The 22,346-nt window shown below is 40.7% G+C and overlaps 1 protein-coding gene across 1 annotated transcript in view; it reads left to right on the top strand.

The window, feature by feature from the left end:
• The window catches only part of LOC139457383 (scavenger receptor cysteine-rich domain-containing protein DMBT1-like), a 92,243-nt gene that overhangs the window by 5,471 nt on the left and 64,426 nt on the right, over window positions 1–22,346 (top strand). The window contains exons 2-3 of the mRNA XM_071238788.1: window positions 4,835–5,167; window positions 15,832–15,998. Coding sequence (XP_071094889.1) covers window positions 4,835–5,167; window positions 15,832–15,998 — 500 coding nt within the window. The remainder of the gene's footprint in view (window positions 1–4,834; window positions 5,168–15,831; window positions 15,999–22,346) is intronic.

Raw genomic sequence — 22,346 nt, 5'->3', positions numbered from 1 at the left:
TGGGTCTATAGACGTCGGGGAGAACATTATGTAGGAAACTGCGTTTGGTGGGGGTAGCATTATGATGTGGGAGGCTATCTCTCATCATGGCAGGGCAGGTTTGGTCCATATCCAGGGCAATCTTACGGCTCAATGATACATCAACGAAATTCTCCTACCACACATGTTCCAAATTGCAGCTAACGGCAATGGTGTATCATTGTGCGAGAAACCTGGGTGTCATCATGGATCCGCTCTACAGTTTGGATAAGCATATCACAGCCATATTCAAATGTGCATATTACCAAAGGACAAACTCATATCAACATCAGAAAAAGGAAATTTCATTGTTGATCCAAGCTTTTGTCGTCTCCAGGTTGGTTTATTGTAATTCCCTCCTCTATGATCAAACAAAGAGTGATGTAGTAAAACTACTGATGTTCCGAATGCAGGTGCAAGAATTCTGACTAGAACACCTTAGCGAGAACACATGACTACAATGGCTGCCAATCCATACTTACAGGAATTGCTTGTACCATACAAGCCAGCATGTCTCCCCGATTAAAAGATCATCATCGGCTAGTAGTACCAAAGTCACACACCAACAGATATGGTGATAGATAATTTCAACATGGTGACCCATTGCTATGAACAATCTGCCACAAGAAATCTGAGAAACAGAAAATCTCACAATCTTTAGAAAGACGCTCAAGACATGTCTCTTCAAGGGAGCCTTAGTCTAGATCAGTCATGGTCTCAACACATTCAGAAGTTGTTAATTTGAAAATACACTGTACAAATTCTTAGTTTGATTTAATTAAGAAGTATAAATTCCTGGCCAACATCCATAAACACCACCTATCAAACAAAGTCTCCTTTTACCTAGCGAACTCCACATACGTATAATCACCCCTTGTCCTTCAGTACCTAAACTTTTGTCTATATGCCTTGCAGACCAACTTCTAAGCCTTCAAAATAGCTTTTTCACTTCATCATTGTTCAAACTAACATCAATGGGGAGTGCTGAATAAACTTCAGCTGTGCCCTTCGAAACACTTAGCAATAACATTTCCCCGATGCTCTTGTGGTCATATAAAGTATGTTGCAACCTTCTGAAAGTGAGTGGAAACCTAGAGGGACTAATCTAACATTTCTTGTCTCACATCAATGTAATTTTGAGAGGAATTATTTCCATTTTGCAGTCTCTTTTGCAAAAGCTGAATTCCCTCATATTTCCATCTCAACCAAATATTCTACAAGTTTCTTAATTTCACTTTTTTTTTCCATTTCTATAACACTTGACAATTCTGATTTATTCAACACCCTGATTTGCCCCTTACGTGGAGACACAACAAATGTCTCACCCTTAAACTTCATGCTATAGTTACAAACTTTACAATAACCCTGTGCAAAGCAACAAGGTACAGGGCAACTACTGAAATCATTTTGTTTAAATTTTAAAATCCCCTGCAAATTTAATTCAGATCACAGACGAGCCCACAATTTCTTTTTCGAGCTGATTCCCAATTTGAAAGTAAGGTTAACCAAGGACCTATATATGTCTTTGGATTAACCCAGAAATCAAATGAAACTATTTCTGATTTCTCCAGATATATATTGGGCCTGAAATTATTATAGAAATCAAATTTCTCATGTAATTTGTTTTGAACCAATCAATGTATAACACAAAAGCAAAAAACTTCCATGTATTCTTCTGCTCCATCTTGAATTTTCTGAATTTGATTTCTTTTTCTTGTGGAAGTTCCTGAATATATTTCCAATATGCTAAACAGTATACCCACCAAATATCAGACACTTCGATTGTTTGCCACCCTGGTTTGGAAGTTTTTTTTCTGAACTTGAACCAGGGGCTTCACAACATTGGAAGTTTGCAGATTAATGCCCAGGTGAAACCGGAATCTGTTTTACCATTGCATATTGAACAGAACTGTTGTTTTTATGAGAGTTTGCATCAACAACCACATCATACTTTCCTGGTACGCAGACTGGCTCTCTTTCCACTACTTTTTACAGTACCCAAGATGGATCTTGTTTCAGATATTTTCCTGAAACTTTTGATCCATGAATCATGGATAGACATCTCAGAGACCACATTTAAGTTCTGTCCATGCTCTTGAAGTAGCATGTCTCAACATAGTCTAATAACAATCATCCCAAGTATACGTGGCACCTGCTTCCTCTGCTGCCTGGTTGCCAGATCAGAGCTGTTGTCAAGATTCCTCTTTTAGGAATTGTTTTTCGCAATGTGTCAATGTCCAGTTCAATATATCTAATGTTTGGTTTCTCCAAACCGTTGGCTGCCCAAAGCATGAGCCACCCCTGTTTTTGGAGAAGCTTAATACCAAATGGTTTGAAGAAATAGTTGAAGAAATATTTCGTAATTATTGACCCTGTATCTCACAGGTAATTGGTTTCCACCCCACCAACAATCCGACTCGTGGCAATAGAGGGTTTCAGTTTCCTGGCAACTGAGGTGAAGCTGGCCCTTGGTTACCAATTCCTCTGCTTTGCTAGTGATAACTGCCTCTACCATGTTCCTGGCCTCTGGCTCTGTGATGCTGGTAATAGGGCTATATGTACTTAGCGATGCAGGTTAGTGAAAAACTCCAGAATGCACATATCAAGAACAAACTTCTGGCTGGGTACAAATGTTGACTCAAGAAAATCTGGAGTTCAGAGCTGAACACCAGCAATAAAGTTAAAGGCACAAATACTTATGCTGTACCTGTCCTTTCATATTTTTTGGTGTTGTTGATTGGACGAAAAAAGAAATTCAGGGTATTGACACTCTCACACGAAGAATCATGTCTGACAATAGATCCCACCACCCTCACTCTTCCCCCAATCGCTTATATTTACCAATCATAATGGGAGGGTGTGGTTTCATTAATGTGCAGGCTCTTCATGATAGAAATGTATTGTGCATTTTTGCACACATATATTTGTCTGACGATCATCTTCTGAAGCATGTCAAGACTCATGATGACAACAAGGCATTCCACTGTTTTCATAAACGAGCCAAGGGTAAGGGACATAATCTCAATGTCAGTGTTTATTTTGTTGATGGTTCTGTACTGCTGGAGGGTACAGAAATGAGTGTCAACCAAGCAAAGTGCCATATCAAAACGGCCCAGACTCAATTTTTCAAGGAGAGGCTATCTGAAGGACTACTGAATCGAGTTTATGTGCAGTGTGTTGAGAAGATCAGCAACCCTGCAGAGTCCTTCGCTTGGATGAAGTCGGCTGACCTGAGAGTGAAACAGTAGGCTTACTGTTTACTGCTCAGGACCAGTGACTTCCCACTTGAATCCACCAATGTGTGATTTTGCATCAAAATGTAAATATGAAATGTAGATTATGCAATGAATTTAATGAGACTGTCCAACACGTTGTCAGTGGATACCCCGCTTTGGCACAAACACAGTATCTTAAGCGACATGACAGTGTCTTGATCATTTGATTACCGTCTTCACCATGCTTGTTGTTATGACAGAGAGGTCCATCCATGGTACGACCTGGAATATGTAGAGGGCATCATGGAAAATGATAAATACAAAATTCTTTGGAAGAGGCCCGTTTACAGCCTCAGATCTTGTCCTTTTTATCCCCGGCCCCAACGAAGTTGGCGGGGGATATAGAAATGGGTTCCGTCCGTCCCTGCGTGCGTGTGTGCGTGCGTGCGTGTGTGCGTCCCGAAATCATTTCCAGAGCATAACTATTTCTCTACGAAACTTTGCATGTCTATCAGACTCATGCTGAACTGGTGCCTTTTGCTATTTAGGAATTTTATAGATTTTTATTTTTTACGTTTCCATTGCAACAAGTTGGACTTAGGTTCTATAAGGGTGGTGTTCGTTTCCAGAGCGTAACTCAAAAATGTTAATTAATTTCTTACAAAACTTTGCATGTTTACCAGACACATACTGAACTGGTGCCTTTTGATATATAGCACTTTTAGAAATTCTTTTTGTTTATGTTTCCATGACAACAAGTTGGATTTAAGTTTTAATATAGGATTGGTTTACTTAAGTAGTATAACAAATAAACTGTTAAATATTTCCTTGCCAAACATTGCATGTCTATATATAAAGCGCATACTGAACTAGTGCCATTTGATATTAAGGAGTTGTAGAAATGTTTATTTTAGAATTTCCATTGCAGCTTTTTTGACATGGGCAAGAGAAATGTTGGGTCAGTTACCTGGTTTGGGACCATAACGTGTTAAAATGGGTGGGGGATATAGATGACTTTGTCAACTATACGCTTGTTCAATTTGACTGGTCATTGTTGCATTTTAGCAGATACTAGTACCTGGATAAGTGCAGTATATGAATGTATAATATTATAATTATCATTAACACCATCAACATGGTCAAACCATGTCAAATAATTTATTTTGTTATTGTTTCGCTGAATATATTATGAATAATACATCAACTGATGACCTGTTACTGTATTCGTGATTAAATATTCATATTCGTTACCATATATTCGTGATATGAATCGTATTCGCCTCACAGCGTATTCGTTGCAGCCCTAATATTTACAACACATTTATAGTCTCATTGTATGACTATAATCAGACCTATGGACAAATATGTGTTTTGTGTAAGCTCTTTCATTTTTGTAGTTAATATGATGTTATACAGTCATCATATGGTTACATGTACACGAGGTACACTGCTAGAGCATTGATCTCACTTCTTTAGATGTTTTGTTTTTGCTTTTGTTGCAAACAAATTTTCATAAATAATTCTTTCTATGTGTTTCATATGTGATACATGTTTTGCAAGTGTACTCTCTGTCAAACTTTCATGAATTTTCTGTTTTGCAGTTACTTCAACTGAGTATGCCAGGTTTGGCGGCTATGCGACGTTGTCATGGACTCTCCCGGAGCCTGGGACCAGTGAGTTCAGTGTCTGTAAAAGTGAGACAAAGACATGCCTTCTTCACATCACAGGATATAATGATGTCAGAGCTGCCAGTGACAAGTTCACATCTAGAGTGAGATTCATTGGACACGTGTCATCATCAGGAACCGGTCTGTTCAGATTCGTGCTCTCTGATGTAACTCGGGAAGACGAAGGTCATTACAAGTGTTACAGAGGCTCACCAGGATCAGGGGGACCAATCATCCCTGACTGTGGACAGAATCTGGTAATACTTGGTACGTAATCCATATCCGTTCACAAAACATGCCTACAAAATGCTATTATTCTACACAAGGCATACACTTTTTATGATATAGGAACTAACTTCTCTTCATGTTCAACAATGTTCTCTGTAAATTACAAACAATTAGTTGCAGCCAAGTAGTTTCGTAACTACCCATGCCGTGACGTCACATCGGCGGCCATATCACTTTTTTCCTGTGTGTGCTAGAGTCAACACCTACTATAGTAGTAGTGACAATCTAGCACATGGTAACATGGTAGTAGATCACATTAACCTAAGGTTTTTCTAATAAGATTGCTATTGTAAGAGACATAAAAATAAATATATATTTGAAGTAATAGTGCTGCTGAAAGAGACTACACGCACTTGGGTATAGCTGAGGTCGCCATGCAGTTTCCCATCACCCCTGGGTGTAAGAAGTGTGATCGAATTACGATCATGGGAGATCCTCATGTAAACTGCACGAAGTGCAGAGCGAAGACCTGCACAGTGAAGAAGAAAAGACAATGTGAAAAGTGCACCCACACATCCGAAGAGATATTCTCCAAAATGTCAGAGGCCGCGAAGAAGGCCAAGAGGAGAGAGGCGGCGAAGAAAAAGGTTGATAAGATCATCACTGAAAAATCAGTATCAGCTCTGGCTAAGACTAAGAGATCTTTATCCACGGCCGTGGGCCAGCCTACACAAGATCTACAAGCTGAGCCGCACGATATCCATGGACAGGCCGTCCACGACAACCAGCCATACCAGCCAGACGCGGTATGGCCCCACGGCATTCCAACCAACTGATAAGCCGTCTAACCATCCATCTGTGAAGACTCAGACTCCATGGGCCAGCAACCAACAGCTACCAATCCTACCGACCACGGCTTACCGCTTGATCATCCAATGGGACCCAAACCAGCCTCATGGACTGACCAGCCAGCTGTGAGGACAGCCACAGCATGGCTACCATTGCCCAAGGGCTACAAGCCACGCAGACACTTATTATGCTGGAGTCATGGTCACCAGAGGATGACGAGCCCTACGGGGCAGATTCTGAGGGATATGATTATCCACCACCAACAGGAGATACCCAAGGCTACTCAGAGCCAGAATCAGAAATAGACAACTCACCCCAACGATATCACAGCGATGGCTACACTTTTGTAGAAACGAATGAAGAGCTATACCACCTTATGCTGCATTTGACAGAGGATTCACCAGCCCAGGCGCCAGAATATGGGGTATGTCATTTGCCTGCTCCATCTCAGCATATTTATCAGACGTTACCTTGGCCCTGCTATGCGGGCAAGGTCGTAGATCAATCAACGAATAACATCCATAGACTCAAGCACGATGAACGTCTAGGTCTCTTCCACCTATAAAACAGAAGTTATACAAGACGCACAAGGCTATAATTCCGGAGTTGCAACACTTGGATTCTACAAATTTCTTCAAATTAGTGCTCAATCCCGACATGAATGTTACATTATCAGCATCATGTTTCAAGGATATAGCATCGGTTGCCAGATACTCCATGGACATCGGGGCATATATAAATTGGTTTGTCGCTGGAATCAGACACACCATACCGCCTCTACAACCATCCTATGAAGGATGACTATGACTATTAGGACCGATCAAGTGGGACTAACCCACTGTCTCCATGATTCAGGAAGATTTACTGTCATCCCAAGTCTGGCAGGACTGCTTCAAGAAACGAGGATATAATCGCCGTGGAAGATCTAAGGGCAGAGGGAAAGAAAATTCTGACTTCCTTACAACAACCCCCCCCCCTCTGACGTTATAGTCCCTTTCCACTTGGCTACGTCTATGGATTGCGATTTACGCCCCCGTTTTTCAACATAATACCGACTCCAGGCTCATTGGGAGGGCGGGCGTCTTGCCATGCGCCGAAAATTGGAAGCAGGTTACACCCGACCACTGGATTCTAGACGACGTGTCTCACAGCTACAAGCTACACATCAGGAAACATCCGAGCCTGAACATCCACCCCATGGGTTGAAGATTTCACCTGACCGGTGCGAAGTTAGCAGCTGCAGAATTGACCGCCAGGAAGCTACTAAAGAAGCGAGCCATTCGGCAATTAAGGGGTCCAACAACACCAAGGCTTTTTACTCCCTAGTCTTTTTGGTGCCGAAGAAGAACACAACCGAGATGAGGGCGCTAATAGATCTAAAGACCCTCAACAAGAGATATCTGGTGCTGCCTCCAAAATTCCAGATGGAGTCCATGCAGAGGTTGGGGTCGACGTTGAAGAAGGGAGACTGGCTTATCAGCCTAGATCTTACAGATGCATATCTTCACGTCCCGATACATCCATCATCTCGGAAATATCTATGCTTCACAATCAATGGCTGGCGCTACAAATTCCAAGTTCTTCCATTTGGGATAGCAATAGCACCTTGGATATTCACCAGGATTACAGTGCCAGCCATCAAGTTCCCCCATCTCTAGCTAGTACGAATCTATGGTTATCTGGATGACTTCTTAGCGGAAGACCAAGGGAAAGATCAACTACATCCAGAACATGGTATTCTTGGTCCAGCTTATGACTTACCTAGGTTTTCTAGTCAACCCAGCCAAGTCAGAGATCACTCCGGTCCAAGACATTATATACATCGGAGTAAGTTTCCAGGAAGACAGGGGATATCTATATCCACCAGAGCATCGATTCGACAAGACTATTAAGATGACCCAATCAATCTCAAGTCAAACCAGCAAGTTGCTGAGGTGGTTGATGTCTCTGCCATGCAACTTGACATCTTTACAGGATATGACCTTCAGAGGAAGGCTGAGGCTATGTCCTCTACAGACATGGGTCAACTCTATACGATCGAAGGGGCTAGAATTCCAGTCTCAATTACCTCCAACTTTGCTACAAGACCTCCATTGGTGGAATCACAATGAGCATGTGTGTGTGGCATCCTGCTGACTTATCCGAAGCCAGAACATCACCTATTCACAGACGCATCAGATTCGGGATGGGGAGCTCATATGGACGATCTCACAGCACAGGGATCATGGAACACAGAGAAGATCCTTCATATCAACTGCAGGGTATGAAGGCCATATATTACGCAATCCTGGAATGGAGAACACATCTTCATCTATCATAAGTTCTCATAGCAAGGGACAACATTAGGGCTGCAACAAATACATGATGAGTAATGAATTCAATTCATATATAGCTATGGTTCGATTCACCGAATACGCAAGTGAATCATAAAAGCCCTAGACAACACCACAGTAGTGGCATATATTCAGAAGCAGGGAGGAAACAGATCCAACTCCAAGATGATGGAGACGACACGCTTGTTTGCCTTGGTTGCCGGATGGAAGCGAGACATATACCTGGGAAACTGAAGATACTGGTCGACAGCCTCTTACATTGGGGGAGAACAGATCTTCAGCTGGATAGCTCAGATATGGGAAATACCACACATAGATCTATTCGCCACCTGCCAGAACAATGAACTTCCAGTTTATGTCAGTCAAATTTCCGACCCAAGAGCTCACAAGATCATGCTCTTTTGATGGATTGGACGAATCTATTTGGCTATGCATTCCAACCATGGTCTCTCCTAGACAAAGTCATCCACAAGGTGGAGGAGACGGATTGCAAATGGAATCTTATGAACCCATAGCGAAGGCTACCCTACAACAAAAAGCCAGGAAAACATCGTTTCTGCTAGTCATGGCTACAGCAGCAAAGTTTCGGAGTTACATGCCTCAGGCTATTCTAGTCTTACCCATGATGAACATTGGGCTTCTATAAATAAAAGATCGCTCCAAGAAATTGTAGCCAAGAACCAATCTACCACAATGGGACCGTTGGGTCATGGACACTATACAATCCCGGCATTGGGACCAACAGTGGATCACCCAGACAGACTGTTATGTCCCATCAGAGCTCTCAAGTCTTCAGACCCACATAGCCATCGAAGGAGACTCTTACTTTCCTGTAAGACCAACTGGAACAAGGATATCACAAAGGCTACTTTAGCAGGATAGATGAAGGCCACAGTTGCACAAAGCTATTCACAGGCTCAGAATTCCATACCACGCCTCGGATCCTGCTCAGCTCACGAAATAAGAGCCCTAGCCATGAATCACGTGTCATGGACTACAGTCTCTGTAGAACAAGTAGTTTCCAGGTATCAGTGGGCCTGACAAAACACCTTCACCAGCTTTTACTTACGTGCCGTGCAGCCGGACCTACAGGGCATTTATTCCCTTGGTCCAGTGGTCGCGGCACAAACTATCGTCCAATTCTGAGAATACTTCTATTACATATGAATTACTCCTTCCAACCTCCCCAATTCATCTACATCTAATAGGAGATGAGCGAAAAAAGAGAGGTTGCCGCCATGGTGACGTCACGGCGTGGGTAGTTACGAAACTACTTGGTGGCAACAAATTGTGTGTAATTGACAGTGAATAGGACGTATGTTGAAAATCTGAAAATTTTAGTTAGTGTGATTGAAGTCAAAATACAGGATTAATGGCAGATATGTAATAGAGGTGGTATTCTTAGAATTATTTACAATGATAACTATTGTTCGATTTTGGCTGCAATCACACCATGCTAATTTTTCAGATTTTCAACTGGGGTCCTCTTCACTGTCAACTATACAATCTGTTGTCCCCGCCATAGCACCTCTAGCAGTCTACATCTCTTCTGTGCGTAAAGGCGGGAAAACCTCACTTGTTTCCTGTGTGTGCTATTCAACACGTCTACGTATTTCTCTAGCACTCAGCTGTAGTCACACTATTCTAATACATTTCAGTATAAGTTTCTTAATCCAACTAATGATTTAGTGGTTTTATGGGCTTTGATTCATAAGTGTTAGATGCATGATATAGCCATGGGATTTCCCGGCGTCCTCTCCTCCTGAGTCAGCTTGTCACAAATATGGCCAATTTATGATCTCGGGCGACCCTCACGTAGAGTGTTGGAAGTGCAGAGAATCCACCTGTCCAGAGGATGATCGCTGTCCCCTCTGTCTCCCTCTCTCCAGGAAAGGGAGAGAAAAGATGCAGCCAAGAGAAAAGTGGATGATATTATCTCCCAGACTGAGAAACGACCTAGCTCTCTGCTCTCTAGTGTCTGATCAACCATCAGACACTAAACAGTTGTCTGTGCCGCTGGCACATCCAGAGTTTCCGGTCACCCTGCTGGAGCTATTATTTGCTCAAAAGACTTGATTCCACCAAGGGGCAGATCCCCCCACAGCTCTACCAACCGTTTGTCTAAGCCTACAGAAAGAAATCATGCCTCACAACCCATTGTGAAGGAGTCGACCAGACTGGGGGTAAATCAGCACTGATAGGTGTAAGAATGGACATAGCAAGGGGCAAATTGAAGCCAGCTAGGCAATTAGCCCTGACAAAGATCAAAGCAATGTCCCAAGCACTAGGCAGATGGGTTCCCTGGTCACCGCTCATGGCTGGCTGGTGTCTCCTGATGTCAATGGCTTCTTGTAGTTTCCTTTGTCTCCAGTTGTTGTTGGTAGACAGGACTTTGGTGGCTTCCCACATGATATCTGTTATTACTCCAAAAGAAAATGAAAGTTGCCTTCCTATTAGCCATGGCAACTGCTGCTAGGTTCTCTGAGCTACACGTACTCGATTACTCAAGCCTCACTCGTACCCCCAAAGGGTCTTTTGTCACCTTATGTTCTCTCCTGGATTTCATAGCTAAGAACCAAGCTGCTGCTCTTGGCCCCTTGGGTCACAGACATTACACCATTCCTGCACTATGACCTACGGTGGATCATCCTGACAGTTCTGTGCCCCATAAGAGCTCTCGAGTTCTTTTAGCAGCTACAGTTCCCCATCACCAACGTTACTAAGGCCACCGTAGCTGAATGGCTTAAGGCCCCATAGCCTCATGGTATCGCCAGGCCTCACCCAGGATCGTGTTCTTCCTATGAAATCAGAGCTCTAGCCACAAGTCTTGCCTCATGGACTTCAGTTTCCTCAGAACAAGTGGTTTCAAGTTGTCAGTGAGAATCACAGAAAACTTTTACATCCTTTTACCAATGCGATATTCAGCCCAATCTTAAAGGGATTTTGCTTGGAGGGATCATCACCTACAGCTTCAAAAGGTGGGTACACATTTCTTCCTCTGATGATAGATCCAAGCATAGGGATAATCATAAATAGGATACACGGGTACTTATACCTCTCTATCTGCGCCAAGATCTAATCTGGTGGACTCAACGAGATCATGTAATGACGGGGATTCCTCTCACCCTACCTGCACCTGAACACCACCTGTTCACAGACGCATCGGATTCAGGTTGGGGAGCTCACATGGACGACCTCGAAGTTCAGGGTTTATGGACCGAGACTGAAACAGCTCATCACATAAACTGCAGAGAGATGATAGCAATCTTTGATGCTCTCCAGACTTGAAAAGATCGCCTCATCAAATTATCCGTACTGATTGCCACAGACAGAAGGCTGAAGTCCAGTTCGCTGATGAAACTACTCAGCTATTTGCCTTGGCTGACTCATTCAGCTGCCAGATGGATCGAGACATATTCCAGGCAAACTGAACATACTAGCAGACAGCCTATCCCTGAGAGGGAGGATCGTACAAGAGAGTGGGCTCTTCCCCCAGACATGTTTAACTGGATAACCTCCATTTGGGACACCCCAAGTCTGGACCTCTTCGTGACCTGTCTCAACCATCAACTTCTGGTTTATGTCAACTCAGATCCAGATAGATGCACTATCCATGGATTGGACAGGACTGTTCGCCTACGAGTTCCCTCCATGGTCATTCCTAGATCTCTCCTTGACAAGGTCATACATAAGTTGGAAGTGACCAATTGCACAGTCATCCTCACCGCTGCATCTTGGCCAAGCAGGACATGGTATCCCAGACTACTATCGCTCCTGATGGACGAGCCACTCACTCTTCCACTTCGCAAAGATCTCCTGCGTCAGCCCAAGTGGAACCTATTTTACTCCAATCTTCCAAGCCTCCATCTCACCGCCTTGAAAGTATCTTGTAGAGAATGCAGGTATGCAGGTTCTCCCAAGCTGCCTCTACTGCTGTCGCAAGATCATGGACATCGTCATCCACCCAACTTTATGACAACAGATGGAACAAATTTGTCCAGTGGAGACACAGGTGTGGTCTAACTAATGTCACAGTGGACATTCCCATGGTTGCGAATTTCCTTCTACACCTATGACAGGATAAAAACTTCCGACATGGAACCATTGAATGATATAGATCTGCCCTCCATTCCGTTCTCAAGCTCGATGGATTAATGATCAGAACACATCCAGTGCTTAACAGACTCATGCGAGCATTCAGCCTAGAGGATATTGGCATTCCCCGGATCTTCCAAAAATGGAATATATCAGTTAAAATAAAAAATCAGTCCTCGGCTACTGGTCCATTGGTTCATAGACATTATACTATTCCCGCCTTGGCACCTACAGTGGATCATCCTGATCGCCTCCTTTGTCCTATACAATCTCAAGTTCTATCTGACAGCCACTGATCCACATTGCCGACGTGTTCGACGGCTATTTCTCTCACCATCCAACCCACTTGGATAAAGATATCACAAGTTACGGTTGATGTATTAGAACAGCTGATAAATAGAGGTTATCACGAGAGTGTCTTTGGGGATGGTAAATATCCTGCATTAGGAATAAACATTGCATTTAGCGAGCCTTGGCGAGCTAAATACATGGTGTTTATTCCTAATACAGGATATTTACCATCCCCAAACACACAAGCTTGATAACCTCTTTATCATATAATGTCATTCTTTAATTCTGTGCTTCAAAATCGCTTTCCTTCTTTCACAAACATTACCGAAACATTGCGAGTTTTACTGGAATGCACGCATTAATATTGATTACGTCACAGGGTAAGTGATGTGTCAGTCGGACAGTGACAGTAGCCAATATAGTTCCAACTGAAATCTGTTTCTTATACAGTGGCGAAGCAACATATACACAAAACAACAATTGTTTTTAATTGCCTTCGCGGCAATCCATCGGTCTGTCCGCTAGAGTAACTGCTCTTTGTCAAAGGGAAGCTACTCTAACCCTAGTCTATGAGACGTCACGGCCATGGTCAGACCTTGTTGTCAGTCGGTCTGTCCTGTCATAACGTTAAGAAGTGTAGTGAGATGTACACACAGTGACAAAACCAAACAAGGTAACAATTCAAACATATTTCGACCAAATCCAACTATTTAAATTTGTTGAGAAGGTTTCAAGCCGCAGAGGTCAAGAAGCACAGATATGGCTACTGATCCCGCTTGGCTAGGCCTCGTGCCCTCGCAAAATAGTTTCGAAATTTATATCTCCAAAGTTGCCAAAACTTATAAAATGCCTTAGCTGCGTCACAGTTAGACACTGATTTTCAGTATATTAGACTGTTCTTTTGATAATGATAGCAATTATCCCTGTAGTTTATCCAGATTCCCGATGGTTAATTCTGACTCGATCGCCGAATGACGAAGGCGACACCATGTTTGTTTATAAACAGTGAAAGTTGTCCCTACTTGACCTTTGATATTTGCATCTCTATCCGCATATGACCCCAACGTATATCTTTTTGATCCGTTGGCTTTGTCCCGCCGAGAAACCTACCCATTATATGATAAACAGATCTACCAGAAGTGACATCACAATCGGAAGGAATATAGACCGGAAGTGACGGCATAAATGACGTCAGAGGTTCTAGAAATGCCATTAAAACCAGTCATAAAAGAGGAATTGACGTCATTTAGAGCCAGTAGTGACTTCATAACCGGAAGTTACGTCACTCTCAGAATCTGCGACAAATGATGAGTTAGAATAGAACTAAAGACATCATTTCATGATTATCAGCAAATAATATGGTACTTCAATTAAAGGTATTGCATATTGACTGATATAATCATAATACCCTATTTCAAGTCCTCTAAAAGAGATTCTAGAGTAATTACCTCTTGAAAGGGTTTGAATCTGGAAATATACAAGAACTCATATTGATTGCTGTCAACTACACAGGGAGTTACTAGAGGCAGATCCCGCCTTATCCCTCTGGTATATTCTGGCTATGATGTAATAGAGGTAAAGGATTCGCATGAATTATCAAACAATAGTTATCATTGTTAATAATTCTAAGAATACTACCTCTATTACATCAGTAAATACTCCCTCCCACCTCCCCAATTCATCTGCCTCCATTGGTGAGATGTTTTGGAAAGAAGTGATGTTTTTCCTGCCTTTATGCACAGAAGAGCTGAAGAGCTATTAGGGGAAAAACTAGTTGTGTGTATAGTCTGGAAGGTAATTTAAGGTACCGACGTTTACTACAATATCTGAAAAACTATCGGACCTACTCCAGTCAAAGTTGGTATGAGATTATTAAACAGTCATATATAACTGGATATTACATTTAAAGACAATCGGTGCTTGAATAAAAAATCTGTCTCTTTAGCTATCACTATATTTCATCAACAACCACACCTGTTCAGCAAGGGTGGAACGAGCATTAATTGAAACAGCCATCTGCATAATGCTACCCCTGCGTCACAGGGCCATATGACACAGTTGAACCAATCAACTCTACTCGAAACGGTGCACGGGATTCACACACGTTGAGACGCCCAACCCTAACACCGTATTCATGCGTGTGCGTTATTCCTGCGCATCCTTTCGTGTAGAGTTGATTGGTTCAACTGTGTCATATGGCCCTGTGACGCAGGGGTAGCATTATGCAGATGGCTGTTACAATGAATGCTCGTTCCACCCGTGACGAACAGGTCTGGTTGTTAATGAAATATAGTGATAGCTAAAGAGACAGATTTTTTATTCAAGCACCGATTGTCTTTAAATGTAATATCCAGTTATATATGACTGTTTAATAATCTCATACCAACTTTGACTGTGACTGGAGTAGGTCCAATAGTTTTTCAGATATTGTAGTAAATGTCGGTACCTTAAATAACCTTCCAGACTATAGTTGACAATGAAGTGGATTTCTGTTAAAGATATCAAGAGGTTAAGTAATAGTATTCTCTGCAGCCAAAATACAGGATTTATGGCTATGATGTAATAGAGGTTGTATTGTTTTTATTATTAAAACTGATAACTATTGTTTGATGATCGAATATGAAAAATTATAAAATTATAAAGAAAATATCGGACTGCATGCCGCTGAACGTGAAGTGCCAAAAGTCAACAATGGCCGTTTCTGGTAATTGTGTGCCGATAAATGTGGTCGATACTTTCTTAACTCCCTTTATTTTATTTTTATGTAAATAAACTACTGAAAGTTTTGATATTTTGCAAGCTGAGCATTTATGCATAGCATACATAACTTAAAATATATGCAAAGCCAACTCGTTAACCAGTTCTAGCAAGTTTCATTTTTGGGTGTCCTTCAACTATGTGCCTGTCGAATGGGTTTGACAGTTGCATTGAGAGCATTAATCATGCTGGAATTGGCAGAGAAATATTGTTCCACATTAAAAGTAATTATGTTTTCTTCTGAAACAACTGTTTGACCTTTTACTCATTCACACACTACACCAATTTTGTTATAAATCCTTTAATTTCTCTAATTTCTTGGTGAGAAGACACATTATAAACAAGCCATGTTAACAAGCCTTATTGTATCTACTTCAGGATGCGGTGGGCGCTACACAGGCTCTTCTGGCTCCATCTCCTCACCTAACTACCCTGGCAATTACGGCAACAAGCTGTTCTGTACCTACATCATTGATGCAGGAGAGACACTGATCACTCTTGTGTTTAAAGACTTCATTACAGAGTCATCGAATGATGTTGTCAAGGTATGTATAGATGTTGTTTTTTGAGGATGTATACTTGGTCATAATGGAATGATTTTGTTTTGTTTGTTGTTTTACGCCGCACTCAGCAATATTCCAGCTATATGACGGCAGTCGGTAAATAATCGAGTCTGGACCAGAAAATCCAGTGATTGATATCATGAGCATCGTTCCACGCAATTGGGATCAATGACATGCTTCAACCAAGTCAGCGAGCCTGACCACCCTATCCCGTTAGTCTCCTCTTACAACAAGCAATAAAAAAAATACCTTTACAGACAGAAAATATGAGGTAACACTGGTATGATACTGATAGGACTGAGCCCATTCTGTGATCATCAATAAGATTTTTGAAAGGCTTTCAGTGTATGATTACACAAACAAATGGCATCATGTTTGTCAATGTTGAAAAATTGATCTACAGAATGTTACCTCTTCCACCTTAGGCATGTACTATAAAGCATTGATTCCATAGCACTCACATGGATGTCACCAAGAGAAAATATGAAGTTTTTAGTGTAATAGAAACACATAATGGTTGATTTATATGTCTCTGTAATCTTCAGCTAAGTGTTTGTGATGTGAGAGAATGTTAACAGAAAATATATTCAATTCAAGCAGTGATTAGCTATTTCCTGTGATAACCTCTGGTGATGTGATCATGAATACCTGTGTATCGATATATTAACCTACATGTATTGTGATGCCATTGGTGCAACACAAAACATCCTTGGTATTCTGAAAAATATATATTTGTTTGCCGCTTTCTTCCAAAAGTCTGATTTAGATTGAATTAATACATGGGCCTGAGTGACAACAGTACTACATTGTGTAATTTATCCAAATGAAAAGAACTAATTCATGTGTATCTTTGTAAAAATATTTTTTGATGTTTTTAAAGTCTCAAAACAGTCTTGACCTATTGTAGCAATGTACGGTACTGTGGCTTGAAGAGAGAGAATTTTATTTTATCAGTGGTGATAAAGATACATATAAAACATACCTGCCTTATCATTGCCAGATCCCTGAATACCTATGATCAGGGTGATACTCTATCAGCAACATCATCTCAATGATTACTTCCATTCATAGACATCCCAATCCATGGCCATCCAGATCAATGTTTGGTCACTGACACATGCACATCGTGGAACTTGGTGTGGAGTGAGACACAAATCTTTCAGACATAAAGTGTCTCAGAGTTACATTTAACATTTTTATTTGTTTCTTTCACAAAATAGTCCAACAGTATTTCTATATTCTCACCTACTATACTTTTCATATCTGATATTGGAACTGCACATGTGGCGTTGCGAGAAAAAATACTGCCTATTTTCGAAACGACATACTGATATATCAAATGGATTTGTATGCTTATGTATAACGTAACACTTTCAATGCGAAAATAACTTGTTGTAATGCCAAAAATTATTTTTCTTCTATGACATCAAAGACAGATTGGTATTAAAGTGCTCAAAGATAAGGGACACAACTCTAATATGCTTAGAACAAGGCCATTGTAACTCTTAAACATTGTGAAAATTTGCTTAAGATCACAAGAATATGGTTTTGTATTGTTTTGTTCATGAGTAATGAAACTGTTCCAATGCAAATATCGATATTGAAGTCATGTACATGAGCTATCATCACAGATCATAAGAGATGGTGATGTCATACTACATATAAAGATGAGGAATAATGAAATGGATGGCTGTTGACGACATTGTTCTAAGATACTCACGTTCACCTGATTGTTTAAGTGTAATTTGACTCACGTTACCCAATCACTACTTGAGTATGAGTTTTATCATCAAATGTAATTCAAACCTTTTGTTAGACATCATGGTGTGTCTTTCAAAACATCAGAGAAAGACAACATTTCTATATTGATTTGTATATATTTCAATAAAGTTTCACAGTATTAAAAAACTTGACGTTGGAACCAGAATTTGATCCTTTTATCATGGTATCCAAATCATGACAACCTTTGTCCAATATAACACTTATTTTAAAAGATGGGATACAGTGGAATCTATCTAAACCGGACTTGCCTGGGACCGGGATGTAAGTCTGGTTTAGACAGAAGTCAAGATTATAGACAGAAAACTGATTCTAACAAAGAGTCATGTTCCTTGGTTTCTCGCTTGAAATGAAGATCGAAAACGTGTGTACATGTACAATAATACCTAAATGCTTTACCCAGAAGAAAGACTGACACCACAATATATACAACATACACTTACTGGGTACAACTGATATATTAACATCATACTTGCTGGCGATGCCTTGAATCTAAGCTACACTGGCTACGCTTACATGTCTTATGTAGTCATTTGAAGACAATAAACTGCTAATCCAATATAATATGTTTGAGAATTTTCTAGAGTGAACAAGGAATATCTCAAAGAATGTGGCGATGACTCGTGGAAATTTGATACAAGAGTTGGCAATAATTTTTATACACTACTATCATACAGTATATGTACAAAACATGACGAACTGTCAGAATTTTTCATGAACTACTTGAGTACCTGATAGATTTCTTTCATCTGTTAAGGGCCCTACCTTAGCATAATTGCACCCATGTTAATTGTTATACATTTTGCTACTACATAGGGAGCCCGGGTTAGAATATGACCTCAGGACTCTTGCTGGTCATACATGGCAACTAGACTGGATTGGTGGGTCAAACACAGTGGCTTTGTTGAATGCGTGCAGTCGTACCCTGACAACGTGGGACTCTGCTCATGATATCAGTCACTCGACCTCAGGACTCTTGCTGGTCATACATGGCAACTAGACTGGATTGGTGGGTCAGACACAGTGGCTTTGTTGAATGCGTGCAGTCATACCCTGACAACGTGGGACTCTGCTCATGATATCAGTCACTCGATCACATACAGATTTACAGAATAGCAGAATACTGCTGATTGCAGTGTAAACATTCAAGCCAACAGATAAACATATGCATTTAACATGCTAAACTAATTAAATGATCTGTCACAGCACTTCAGAATTAACTGACCATGTTCCGTTTGTGCATGCCTTATTTCTTTATGTAAGAGCCTCTGGTGAGAAGAAAACCTGGTGGGAAGACAAATCTGCTTTAAGGAAGATTTTGTGTAAACTGAAATGTATAATATATTCTTTTTAGTGCAGTTTTGAAATTGTGTCTCAAATGCACATTATGTTTTCCGGTCCAGTCCACATGTGAAAGAACTTAAATTTAGGTAATAGTTGCATTTTTAATATTCTGTCAGAGACTGAAGCCAAATATAATACATTGATATTGTAAACTACTCAACACCCTTGGTCATGTACCCTGTCTGAGTTGCAAGCTCCTGGTTATACAGTACAAGTAATATACATGAATGTAGTTCTTCCTGTTCAAGGGAACGGTGATCAATACCGTATATCGCTGTGTAGAAGGCGAGTTTTTCGTATCTAAAATGGGGGGGCTAAGAAGGGGGGTCGTCTTATACACGGAGTCGAAGATCTCACATTTTTTTCCACTGGCGATGTCAACCAGCGTCCGATAGCCAGCCCAGCATTTGACAATAAAACTTCGCATTTTGTCCTAAATAACTGTTCCAATAACTATTTCCATACATAAACATGATTTGTATCTCTTTCCTTGAATAAAGTTTAATAATTTCTGCAAATAAAGTTGAAATGACCCTCGCCTCGATGCAGATTATCTAACCACCTGACACTGTAAAACAATCAACATCCGTAATTCGAGAGCCGGAAGTATCGGTAAGCATTTGCATATTGCACATGTGACCTAACATGTGATAACCGGTGAAGCTGAAATCAATTCCCGCTGTTTTTACAGTTGTATTGACAAGTGTTGGAGACGGTGTGTACAAGTGATTGTGGAATAAACACGCTGAATGTGAAGCAAACATAAGCCTAGTTAGTTACAACATAGTTAATTGGCGATTAAATTACTCACCATTGTCTCTTATATGTTATTACTTCATAAATGAATTTTATTTTACGGGCACCAATTTGGTGTCGTACTGTGTAAACACAAAATGGCAACGTGTGCTGGAGTTACACACGCGACCTATCATTATTGAAAAAAAACATCGCAAGATAAACATATTTTTATTGCATATATAAGGTTTGTGTGCGCACTTGTGATGTGTGCGAAATACGCACCAGTCGGAAAGCGCACGTTAAATCTCCAAAGTAACTAACTAACTTGTGATGTCCGTGTGCGAAATACGCTACAGTCGGCAAGCTACAGTCGCCTTATACACGGAGTATAGGATTTTGGGTTGATTTTTAAGGCGTGTACAGGGGGGTCGTCTTATACGTGGGGTCGCCTTATACACAGCGATATACGGTACATTTCATGGCGGTGAACAAAATCAAACCAAATTCCTAATGACAGAAGTAAGATATTCAGCGCACAATATAAAATCCAGGTTAAGTAACAAGGTCATAATAAACCATTAGAATTACACAGCTACATTAGCACAGTGTTAATTTGACTCCTGATTGAAATAAAACCAGACATTCAAAGTGATATATTGAAGATTTACACAGTGTGCACACCCGTTTTTATGTTTAATCCTCCAAATAATCAAATACTTTTGAAGTCAATTCTTCAAAATAAATAAGTCCACAATGATTACTTCACAGGCTGTTTCTTAATCATAAACATAAAAAGCTGTTGACAAAGAGACGAAATCAGTGCCTTCAATCTATGACATGTGTGAGTCGTCATTGTTTATTGGACCAATCTAAGGGCTGAAATGGGTATTCAGCTGATTTAGGGAATCCCTTCCATAGTCATTCAATTCTTCTTGTGAATCTGGGAAGTGAGATGGGTTTGGGACTTTGTCAAGGCAAGTAAGGGTCAGACAGACTGTCTTCGGGAAATCTGTCATGTAATGTACTGCACAATTCATCGATGAAGCCTGCTCGTGAATTTTGAAAAGCCTGTACTGAATGTGCATCTGCATATGTAAGTTTCACACTACGAAACACGCTGTTTCCGATGTTGTCAATAAACGATTGCTCTTTTCCTCCAGGTGTTTCTAGCAATCCTTGCAGTGAGTCACAGGTTGAGTTCAAAATTGGCATTTTCGTGCCAAGTTTCAGAATTTTTTCCTAAATTATTGTGACAAGTTTGTCCATATGATACAACACAACCGATAGCATGTAGGTTGTTGCAATAAATGAGTATAATTTCATTTTTTCTGGATGTTGACTGCTGCACCATTATTTCGCTCTGCTGCTCCTTCTTCTATTTCCATGACAAGTGCAGACCAGTTATCTTTTGTCTCCTCAAAGGCTGTTTTTCACTTGAAAATCAGAATCAGAAGAACATCAGACAGTTCACGTAATCTGGTGTATCTCGGCGCCGAATATTTGTATAGTGTGTAAATGTTATTCATTGTTTCTCTATAATTGGCGATAGTCTTGGATACTTTGGCTGCATCAAGGGATGCTGAAGCCACCCTATGGGTGATTCAGTTCACATAAATCATGAAAAGGCTGCTGCCTTGTTGCAGTTGAACACTGACTCCACTTTGCTGTCCAGTGATCACACTTTCATCATCAGACGCTAGACCGATAACCTTTTCAGTAGGAATGTTCCACTGTACTAACCCTTATTTCACCTTCTCTGTGACACACTCTGCCGCCCCACAGTGTACTGTAAAATTACCCAGAAATATTGTCTCATGTTTTCGGTTAAGCACTCCTCTGATGAGCATTTTCACCTGGATATGTAGTCAACAGTTTAAAATGGCAGCAAAGACAGACACTTAAATAGAGTTGCTGTCAGTAATGATATTCTCATTTTTTCTGCATAAATACTCAGGACTAAAAAACTACCACTAAAATCTAAAAACAAAATATGATGTCATCATAAGGAGAATCATATATGCCAAAGTGCAGCTCCCTCAGCCAAATACATGTATGCCTTTTGAGGGTATTTAAGAACTAAGAACTAAGCAGAACATGTGTTCAAACTAATCAGGTACCAAATTCCATGACATTCTGAACAAATAAGCTAAGAGTAATGGCCAAAAGAATTGATCAATATGGCTGCTGTGGCAGATCGTATTTGATACTCTTGAACAAATTGGGATGTCATCTTTGTTGGGAACAATCATGTGAAATTTCAGCTTCATTGATCCAGTGGTTTCTGAGATGATGTTTACAGATGATGTATTTTAAAAAAATTTAAGAGCATGGTTAAAATGTAAAGGTGAACATTTAATATATCGCAAAAAACGCAACATGTATTTTGAGCACTACTACTAACTGCACACACCAAGTTTCACTAGATTTTAAACACAACTGACAGTAAGTTTCAGTTTTCAGTATGGTTAA

Source organism: Haliotis cracherodii, unplaced genomic scaffold (assembly GCF_022045235.1).
Source record: "Haliotis cracherodii isolate W230 unplaced genomic scaffold, xgHalCrac1.p SCAF_12, whole genome shotgun sequence".
Taxonomy (NCBI): Eukaryota; Metazoa; Mollusca; class Gastropoda; order Lepetellida; family Haliotidae; genus Haliotis; species Haliotis cracherodii.
This window is presented reverse-complemented; position numbering and strand designations above follow the sequence as displayed.